The following is a 10962-nucleotide window of genomic DNA, read 5'->3' on the forward strand; positions in this document are numbered from 1 at the left end:
TTGTTTACTGGCTAAAAACTCCCTCACAGACAGTGCCGTGTGAGCTGGTGAATTGTCGTGATGGAAGAGCCATGAATTGTTGATGAACATTTCAGGTCATTTAACTGTTTTACGCAGCCTTTTCAGCGCTTCCAAATAGTAAACTTGGTTAACTATTTGTCCAATTGGTACAAATTCATAATGAATAATCCCTCTGATGTAAAAAAAAATAAAGGTTAGCAACACCGTTGCAACAAGTTCGCAAACTTAATTATCAGACCTTGTATATTACATGTAGGAAGGATAAGCCTCAGTCCACAAAACCCACAAATGCCACATTTCAAGTGCAAGACAGTTCATTGTGACCCAGATGACCTGAGTTTAGAGCCTGTATCCTTCAAACAGCAGCACCAGTTAGCTGGATGTGTCAGATACAACAAATTCACAAGAGCTGGACAAACTGAATCGGGAAGAACCCACATCCAAAGAGAAACAACTTCACTAGAAAAAGATAACATGGGTATGAGAAGCAAAATCCAGCACATGTAAACATAAGGCTAAAAGCAAACAAAATTATTTTCACACAAGACTGACCCTCGTCCATCTGCCAAGTCTTCTGTAGGGCTCACAGCCTTGGCAGAAGCACAGGTGAGAGAAGAGCTAAATGCACGTGCGGAGATAAGCAGGCGAACAGTAGAACGTGCACGAGCCAAGGGACAGCTCCAGGCTACAGCAGTAAAACATGACGCTCTAGGGAGAAGCCATCACACAAAAGAAATAAAGACCCCAGATAGTCAGCCATGAGGGGCTCCATGGAGCCCCAGGGTGTAAGCCAGAGCCAGCCAGAAAAGCGGCCAAGGATATCTGCCACCAGGGGCAAGGTTGTGGCTTCAAAGGACAGCGCCTGATGGGTCAGTCTTATTCCCTTACACCTGAGAGGAGCCCTTGACACAGTACGACACATATTAAGAGGAACAACTGTTACTTATAATAACCATAGCATCATGAAGATGGTACCTGTTTCCTTAAAGTGATTTCTAAGTATGTTTACATTTCTTTCTCCCTGTTTTGATCTAGCAATTTTTATTTCTAGGACGTTTATCCTACGTGAGGTCTGAAGTGTGTATGTGGGCTGGGGGTTGTTCCTAAAGATGTTCATCACACCATTATTTAATAATAGACTCTGAATTAGAATCATATTAATGTCCAAAATAGGGAAATGGTCATATATGCCACACCATATTATGTATTATGCAAGCCATTCACAGCTACATTATCTATGACTGCAGAAAACTAGGTTAAGAAAACGAAAGAAAGAAAACTAGGCTGAGAACATTAATAGACAAATTTAAGAAAAAAACTGATAAACATTTGGAAAAAAGTAACCGCTTACTAACTAATCAATGCAAATTAAAATAGTAATAAATTTTTGCTTATCTGATTAGGAAGAGTTTACAAAAATAATAATATTCAGATTCAGTATGAACATTGAGAAAATGGCGTTTTCACACGTTGTACACAAACATCCTAAAAAAAAAAGTAGTCTTTTACTAGCCATCAACCACACCAAGAAATTTGGACAAGATAATTTCTTAAATATTTGTTGCACAAGTCAAATCTTAAAAACCATACATATGTCTAACAAAAATTTGGGATTAGCTTTTACATTATTACATATAATCGAACTATGGAACCATTAAAGCTATGACACAGAATGCATTTTGCCACATGGAAGAAAGCTCACCAGGCATAATTAAGTCAAAGGCAGGTTAGAGCTGAAACTAATAATAAATAAACAAACAAATAAATAAATATAAAAAATACACAGCAGACAAAGCACTAATTTACACAGCAAAAAAAAAAAGAAAGAAAAAGAAAAAGCAGGTCAGAAAGCAGTATACAGTCTTGTACCGTTTAACAATGGAGATATGCTAAAACATGGGTTGTTCAGTGGTTTTGTCGTTTTGTGAACATCACAGAGTGCGTTTATACACACAGATAGTACAGGCCACTAACAAAAAAACACAAGACTAAATCAAGCACAAGAGAAAATGATGCAATCAAGAGATGTAAATAAAGCTGCTGTGGGCCTAACACAAATATGGTTTTATAGCACAGAAAAAGGTAGAGAAAGCGCACTCTAAAATAATGATAAAAAACATACTATAGTAAATACATAAACTAGTACCATAGTAGTTTATTATTACTATCACCTATTGTGTACTGCACATAATTGCATGTGCTATAGTTTTGTACAACTGGCAGTGTGGTGGGTTTGTTTACATCAACATCACCACACACACCTGAGGAATGCGTTCCGCTAGGACATTATGAAGCCTATGATGTCACTGGGCAATGAGAATTTTTCAGCTCCATTATAACCTTATGGGTCCACCTGCATATATGCAGGCTGTCTTTGACCAGAATATGGTTATGGCATGCAGGACTGTATACAAGTATCAAATTTTTTCTTATATTTTCCTTTTAGGCTATTTTTTTCTTCCATTATATCCTTTTTCCTATTTTTCTACAACTATTATGTATTATTTGGATAACTTAAAAGCCTGCTTATCAAATATGAATGAGATTCTGAGGTGATATTCACTAATATATTTTAATAGAATGTTTATGTTAAATTATTTCAATTATAGGATTCATAACTAAATACAAAGGATGCCAAAAACATTAATACGAGGTCAGACAATTAAGTTCGCGAACTTGTTGCAACAATGTTGCTAACCTTTTGTGATATCAGAGGGATTATGCATTATGAAGTTGTACCAACTGGTCAAACAGTTAACAAAGTTTACTATGTGAAAGTGCTAAAAAGGCTGTGCGAAAAAGTTAGACGACATGAACTTTTCACCAACAATTCATGGTTCTTGCATCACAATTCACCTGCTCACACTGAGCTGTCTGTGAGGGAGTTTTTAGCCAGTAAACAAATAATTGTATTGGAACACCCTCCCTACTCACCTGATCTGGCCCCCAGTGACTTCTTTCTTTACCGGAAGATAAAGGAAATATTGAAAAGAAGACCTTTTGATGACACTCAGGACATCAAGGGTAATACGACGACAGCTCTGATGGCCATTCAAGAAAGAGTTCCAAAATTGCTTTGAAGGGTGGGCTAGGTGTTGGCATAGGGGCATGGCTCCCCAAGGGGAGTAGTCTGAAGGTGACCACAGTGATATTCAGCAATGAGGTGTGTATCACTTTTTCTAGGATGAGTTCGCTAACTTAATTGTCAGACTTTCTATTTATTGCCATATTATTATTCATATTTCTGATCTTTTTTCTTCTTCTTGAAGAAAATCCTTTAACATTACTTGTAATATTTGTTTGGTGGTGATGAACTCCTTTAGCTTTTTTATCTCTGGGAATCTTTTTATCTGCCCTTCAATTCTGATAGGATTTCTGAGTAGATTAATCTTGCTTGTAGGTCCTTGCCTTTCATCATTTTGTATATTTCCTGCCTTTTCTCACTTTGAATATTTCCTGCCAATCCCCTCTGGCCTGAAAAGTTTCTGTTGAAAAATCAGCTGACAGCCTTATGGGAGCTCCATTGTAGGTAACTAATTGCTTGTCTCTGACTGCTTTTAAGATTCTCTCTTTGTCTTTAACTTTTGCCATTTAAATTATGATGTGCCTTGGTGCGGCCCTCTTTGGGTTCATCCTGTTTGGAACTCTCTGCACTTCCTGGGCTTGTGTTTCTATTTCCTTCACCAGGTCAGGGAAGTTTTCTGTCATTATTTCTTCAAATAAGTTCTCAGTCTCTTGTTTCCTCTCTTCTCCTTCTGGTATCCCTATGATGTGATTGTTGGTATTCTTAACGTTGTCCCAAAGGCCCCTTAAACAGTCTTCATTTTTTAAAATTATTTTTTCTTTTTGCTATTCTGATGGGGTGTCTTCTGTTACCTTATCTTCCAAAGCACTGATTCAATCCTCTGTTTCATTTTATCTACTGTTGATTCCCTCTAATGTATTCTTTATTTCAGTTATTGTATTCTTCATTTCTGACTGGTTCTTTCTTATGTTTCCTATCTCCAATTTTATGTTTCCTATCTCTTTGTTAAAGTTCTAACTGAGATCATTGAGCATCCTTGTAACCAGTGTTTGGAACTATGCGTCTGGTAGATTACCTGTCTCCATTTTGTTTAGTTCTTTTTCTGGAGCTTTATTCTGTTCTTTCATCTGGGACATGTTTCTTTATCTCCCCATTTTGGCTGCATCTCTATTTTGTTCCTATGCGTGAGGTAGGGCTGCTATGCCTCCCAATCTTAGTAGAGTGACCTTATGTAGTAGATGTCATGTGAGGCTCAATGGCACAATCTCACCTGAGCCAGGTTCTCCAGGTTTGTCCCTTGTGTGTGTTTTATGTGCCCTGCTGTTGTAGTTAAGCTTTGGTTGCTGTTTGCATATCAATGGGAGAGACTGACACTCAGGCTGATTGCTTGTGAGGACTGGCCATGAGAGGAGCTGGAGCTGACCATACACACAGCAGGATTTGTTCTAGCAGGACTCTGGTGCCTGCCCAGTCTGCCCTTTGGTGTGGTCTGAATCTGACCCCTTGATGTGTTGTTCTGAGACCTCTCTCGAGGGGCTCTGTGTCAGAGCAAGGTCAGCTCCTTCCTGGGCCTTGCCCAGAGCCACTTGGTATGAGCTACCAAGTGATATGTAGATGGGTGCAGAGTCTTAGTTATAGGACTTAGGTTAAGTTTCCTGTGGAGAGGGGCTCTGACTGGATCTGCCTGGGTGGGTCTTGGTCTTTGATTTCTATTTCCCTCACCTTATATGGTCTTCAAAACAGAGGCTCAGAAATTGTGGGTTCAGCAAATTCCCTCAGAAAAATAGTAGATATTAATACCAACAGAACTCCCATTATTCCTTCATTTTTGCCTCATAATCACTCCTGCATTGGCATTTCTTCAAAGCTATGAAGGCTTTGAAAGTTTTTAGATGTTTTAAACAGCTTTATTTTGGTTGTTTTTAGTGGGAAGATTGGCATGAAATCCTAGGTCACTGTTAGTAAAATCATTCCCCATATCTCTGTTCAGATCACTGGGTGCATAGAATTTGCTCCCCTTTTCACACGTGCAGGCTGTTCTTTATCTTTCTGGTTTTAAATTAGACTAATTGTTTTTAAAACAAAATTGTGTGTTGAGTAACACTTAAGTAACAATAAATTAAAATCACCCCAAATGCTAAGGCACTAATAAAGCTGCTATACTATTTTTTCTTTTTCTACATTTTTCTGCATAGTACTTTGGATGCATAAAAACATTTCATGAGATCACAATTATAGAGAATATATTAGAAAGGGATTAAACTTTTCACAGCTTTGCAAATAACTGAAAAAATAAGTGTGTATTTTAAGATATAAGGAGAGGAGACTTCATTTTCAGAAGAATCTCAAGTGGGGCTATTACAATCATCAAAAAAAATTGAAAATTCTAGGGCCGGCCCAGTGGCTCAGGTGGTTAGAGCTCCATGCTCCTAACTCCAAAGGCTGCCGGTTCGATTCCCACATGGGCCAGTGGGCTCTCAGCCACAAGGTTGCCAGTTCAATTCCTCGAGTCCGGCAAGGGATGGTGGGCCCCACCCCCTGCAAATAAGATTGAGCACGGCACCTTGAGCTGAGCTGCCACTGAGCTCCTGGATGTCTCAGTTGGTTGGAGCACGGGCTCTCAACCACAAGGTTGCCAGTTTGACTCCCACAAGGTATGGTGGGCTGCACCCCCTGCAACTAGCAACGGCAACTGGACCTGGAGCTGAGCTGCACCCTCCACAACTAAGACTGAAAGGACAACAACTTGAAGCTGAATGGCACCCTCCATAACTAAGATTGAAAGGACAAAAACTTGACTTGGAAAAAAAGTCCTGGAAGTACACACTGTTCCCCCAATAAAGTCCTGTTCCCCTTCCCCAATAAAATATTTTTTTTTAAAAATTGAAAATTCTATTAGTTTACAATTCTGGTATTTTAGCAAAAATTATACCGGGTCATAATGTTTTTCAGAGCATACAAGAAGCTTCTCGGTAGTGTTAAGTGTTCCTCACAACCCACAGCGTTATTCTGCAGTACTAGGCCGGGCCTTACACTCAACATTGAATGTGTGATTCCAGTTCTTTGGATTTACGTATTATAGGTAACACAGCAAGTATGTATGAGGTCTGACAATTACGTTCCTGAACTTGTTGCAACGCTGTTGCTAACCTTTTTTGATATCAGGAGGATTATTCATTACAAATTTGTACCAACTGGACTAACAGTTAACCAATTTTACTATTTGGAAGTGTTGAAAAGTCTGCATGAAAAAGTTAGATGACCTGAACTTTTCGCCAATAATTATTCATGGCTCTTGAAAAAGGACAATGCACCAGCTCACCTGGCACTGTCAGTGCGGGTGCTTTTAGCCAGTAAATGAATAACTGTATTGGAACACCCTCCCTACTCACATGATCTAACCTCCAGTGACTTCTTCTTTACTTGATGATAAAGGAAATATTGAAAGAAAGACATTTTGATGACATTCAGGACATCATGGGTAATACAACTGTCGTCACACAGCAGCCTAGCCGACAGTCCCCCCGTGTCTTTCCTTAAGGAAAGAAAAGTCTGTGAGACAGTGCCTTTTTGGGACTTTTCTTATCTCAGTGTTTTACACCTTATGTCTCTCTGTCTGGTCTCCAAAAGATAGTTTGCAGCCAAAGACAGGTAAGATATCTCAAGTGAGATACAACCTAAGCCAGGCGGAACCGAGTGGGGACCCCCAATGAGCTGTCTTAGAAAATCCGGGAAGGAGCCTTGCCTCCCCTTCCCCCCCTGCCTGGGAAAAGCCATTACTGACTCTGGCTTTCCTCTCTCACCTGATTGTGAGAGAAGTCAGGAGGGCAATAAAGACCAGCTCTCTCCACTTATCTCAACAAAAGGAAAGGTTACAACATGAGAGACTTGCCCCCCAGGGAGGTGCATACGTCATCTAAGTCATCACAAGACTTTCTGCTCCGGCTGCTTGGGGAGAAAGATAATTGGTTTGATTCACTTCTGTGACATGATGGATGAGTCTCACAGACCATGTAAAAAACAATACCACTTCCTTGTATGATTATCAATAAAAGCCACCAGTCGGCCCGATCCGGGGCTCCAGTCTCTGGTGAGTGCGAGACCCCCTGGCCTTCTGAGATTTAACTGCATTAAGTCTCTGTTTCTTTCTTTCTTAGAATCTAACCCAACGCCGCCCCTTCTCGCACCCTCACTGCCCATGTTGCGCTGGACGCGACATTCAACAACAGCTCTGATGGCCATTCCAGAAAGAGTTCCAAAATTGTATTTAAGGGTGGACTAGGCACTGGTGTCAGTGTGCAGCTTCCCAAGGATGTACTTCGAAGGTGACCATAGCAATATTCAGCAATGAGGTATGTAGCACTTTTTCTAGGATGAGTTCATGAACTTAATTATCAGGCCTCATATCTGCCGCTTAGAAGCTCTCCACCATGGGAAGAGCTGGGGATTTGGCTGATTGCTCTCTTTCCTCAGGATGAATTAGGGTCTTAGATGTTTTCCAGTCAGGCTCTGACAACTCTCAACAAAATCACGACACTGGGCCTTTTTTGGCATGCAGGGCAACTTCTGGAACACAAAGTCTTCCACCTTGAGTAGGAAGCAGGCAAAGAGAAGTCTGCAATTGCAACTGTATCATAACCTTCACTGAGCATTTCTTCGGGCTCACGTGGCCTGAGAAAGTTAAAATCAATTGCAGAGCCTTTTTCTTTCATTTTCCTTCTCTGCTAGTCCCCTCCACCCACTCAGGAGACAGAGAGCTATTTAATCTGCCTTGACAACTTCTTGAAAGACATGGGAGCAGACAGGGTCTCAGCAGAGTGGCCAGGGGCCAAAAGGTGAAGTCAGGCAAGCTTCAATCCCAAAGGAATAGGAAAGAAAAGAAGTAGGCAGCTGGCATCTTTCATGCCTTGTTGGAATTTTATTAAATTGCATGGGTTTAGGGTTCTGGGGTAATGCAGTGCCCAAAGCCCCTCTCCTTGTGTCCTGCTTCCCATTTCTGATGCCAGTACTGACTCAGCAGATTGGGAGATCCGGTGTTGGCTTCGATTACTCTACCTTCCCCCAGGTCACTGGCAGTTGGTGGGCAAACCTCCTGGGCAGCGTGGGTGACGAAACCTATCACACCAGCAGGAGAATGGGACTGTGAACCCTCAAGCCCCACCCCACCCTTCCTTCCTCTCTGGGGACTAAAAGTCTGGCATGAGGGAGCACCAACAGCCACTAGCTGGGCAGCCTTCCCGGGAAGATGCAGCTGCTCCTACTGCTGCTGGCCTTTCTCCTACCCTCCAGGGCTGGGGCAGGTGAGTGGCCCGACCCCATCCCATATACTCTAGAGTCTGACGGCCCAGGCACTCCCTAACTCTTTGTCATTGGGCACATTATTTGAATTCACAGTACCTCATCTACAAAACAGGAATAATAGCAAAGCCTACCTCATAGAGTTGCTAAGACAGTTAAATTAGTTAGTGTCCATGAAATTTGGAATTGCACTTGGTATGTACATAGTAAAAGCTCTATAACTGTGCTCTGTGAATTCATTCTGTAGCTCATGTGTCAGAGCCTAGGAGACAAGTACAGCAGTAACAGTCCCACCAGTTCATGTCTAGAAACTTAAAAACCGCTCCCATGTGGGCCATGAGCTGGACTCGGAGGGAGCAGGGAAGCTCCCTGAGGAAGACAAAGTACCGGGAACTTCAGGGAGGAACCGCTCCAGAGGTTCCAGATCTGGACAGCAGAGATCTCTCCACAATGTGAGGTTACGCTGGCCTTGCCTACAGCAAGGGGTGCTCTCATTTTGGGGATGTGGCAGTGAGCTGAGGTCCCAGTGGGGAGCCAGCAGTGTTTCCTTGAAAACCCTGGAGCCCTCTCCCATAATGTGGTACCCTACAGACCCCAATTCTCAGGGCAAATACTCCTTCCCCTGCATCACCTCTCCAGCCTCCCCAACTTCTAGCCTCTCTGGAGCCACCAACTGTGAGTTCAGCAAGCGCAGAGATAAGTGCTGAATTCTTCCTTCCAGGGGAGATCATTGGAGGCCGAGAAGCCAGGCCCCACTCCCACCCCTACATGGCTTTTCTTCTGACCGAAACACCAAAGGGTCCGATGGCGTGTGGGGGCTTCCTGGTGCGAGAAGACTTTGTGATGACAGCAGCTCACTGCTTGGGCAGGTGAGGAACTAAGGAGCTTCTAGGCTACCAATAAGGCAGGCCCAGGAAAGTTAATGAGAACATCTGTCTGAAAGCAGGTGTCTAGCAATAAAGGGTTGAAGAGACTGGGTAGGAACTGGGGGGCAGGGAAGAGGACAGAGTAAATGAGGACCGAAGGAGGAGATGGAAGTCATGCATTGGGGATCGAAATATGAATTCAAGCTAATTCTCAATTTAGTCTATAGGAAGCAAAACTTAAGGTCACTGTGTCCCCCATCATCCCCAGCTCAGGGCTTTGGAGAAGCAGACAGCAGAGAGAGCTCATTTCCCTCCACTTCAGTCTTGCTGTCCTAGGCTGTCCACCTATACTGCAGACCTTAGCTCCTGTGGCTCATACCTACCTCTAGGCCACCATTCCTTTGCAGCCCTATGCGTGTCATCCTGGGGGCTCACAACATCAGGAAACGGGAAAGGACCCAGCAGTCAATATCTGTGCTCAGAGCCATCGCCCATCCTGGTTATAATGACAAAACCAACCTGAATGACATCATGTTACTGCAGGTACCACATGCCTGACCCTCTGGTCTCCAGCTGAGCTGGTTCCCCACCTTGTCCTGTGACCATGGAGGAGGAAGGAGGGGCAGAGTCCCAGAGGGTGGTGGGGTGCGTGCAGTGAGTGCTGCACAGACAGTCCCTGATTACTTGCTCTCTTCATGCCAGCTGAAAAATAGAGCCAGGCGGAATCGAAGCGTGAGGCCAGTGGCTCTGCCTCGGAGTCAGGCCATGCTGCGTGCTGGGACCGTGTGCACTGTGGCCGGCTGGGGCCGGGTCAGCCTAAACGGGGGAACAGACACACTCCGGGATGTACGGCTGCACGTGCAGAGAGATCAGGAGTGCAGCGGTCGCTTCAGGTTCTACACTGGCCAAACGCAGATCTGTGTAGGGGACCGCAGGCAGAAGAAGTCTGCCTTCAAGGTAATACCACGGAATCTACCAATGGGCCCGAGATAGAGAAGCGTGGGCAGAACAGGGCAATGGGAACAGACTGCATCCCCATGGGAATCCCAACGGCCTCAATCTGGGAGCCAGATCAGAGTATTGAGGGGGCTTTTTCCTACCAGTCTGGTCCGGGGCAATGGGAGGTACACAGGACAAGTGAGTATATATAATATATATATTTGTATTCAGAGTTTACCCTTGTCATGTTAAAGTATTAGATTAGTACAAAAGTAATTGTGGCTTTTGCAATTATTTTCAAACTTTTAAACTGCAATTACTTTAGCACCAACCTAATACCTTGACTTCAGTTGAGCTAGAAACAGTAACCATAGCCAGGGCTCAAGCCCAACCAATTAGAGATACAGAACCTTGACTTCTGCAACCCCAACACCGTCCCATCTCACACACACCCAGCAACTGAAGGAGCCCACCCACCCTGCCTCTCTGAGCTTCAGGCCTTAGGGCAGCAGCACTGGGGAGGCCTGGAGCAAGTGTCCTTCCTCTCATCACCCACAGGGGGACTCCGGAGGCCCTCTGGTGTGTAACAATGTGGCCCAGGGTATTGTCTCCTATGGAAGTGGCACCGGGACACCTCCAGGAGTCTTCACCAGGGTTACACACTTCCTTCCCTGGATAAAAAGAACAATGAAACGCTTCCAGCAGCGGGGGATCAAACTGAGACGCCCCTCCTGTGACTGACTCTTCTCTGGGATTGAGGCCAGCTCCAGCGCAGCTCCCAGAGCCATAATAAATGTCCATGTTTAGAGTGTA

General features: G+C 43.7%; 1 protein-coding gene across 1 annotated transcript; it reads left to right on the forward strand.

Moving 5' to 3' along the window:
- The first annotated feature begins 8215 nt into the window (after nt 1-8215).
- Nucleotides 8216-10962, forward strand: LOC109439851 (cathepsin G-like). The gene is made up of 5 exons (XM_074326708.2): nt 8216-8346; nt 9066-9213; nt 9618-9753; nt 9913-10167; nt 10708-10962. The coding sequence occupies exons 1-5, from the start codon at nt 8292-8294 to the stop codon at nt 10888-10890; spliced, it is 777 nt and encodes a 258-aa protein (XP_074182809.2). The 5' UTR covers nt 8216-8291; the 3' UTR covers nt 10891-10962.

This window comes from Rhinolophus sinicus, chromosome 3 (assembly GCF_057876585.1).
Source record: "Rhinolophus sinicus isolate RSI-liver-muscle chromosome 3, RSI-T2T, whole genome shotgun sequence".
Lineage (NCBI taxonomy): Eukaryota > Metazoa > Chordata > Mammalia > Chiroptera > Rhinolophidae > Rhinolophus > Rhinolophus sinicus.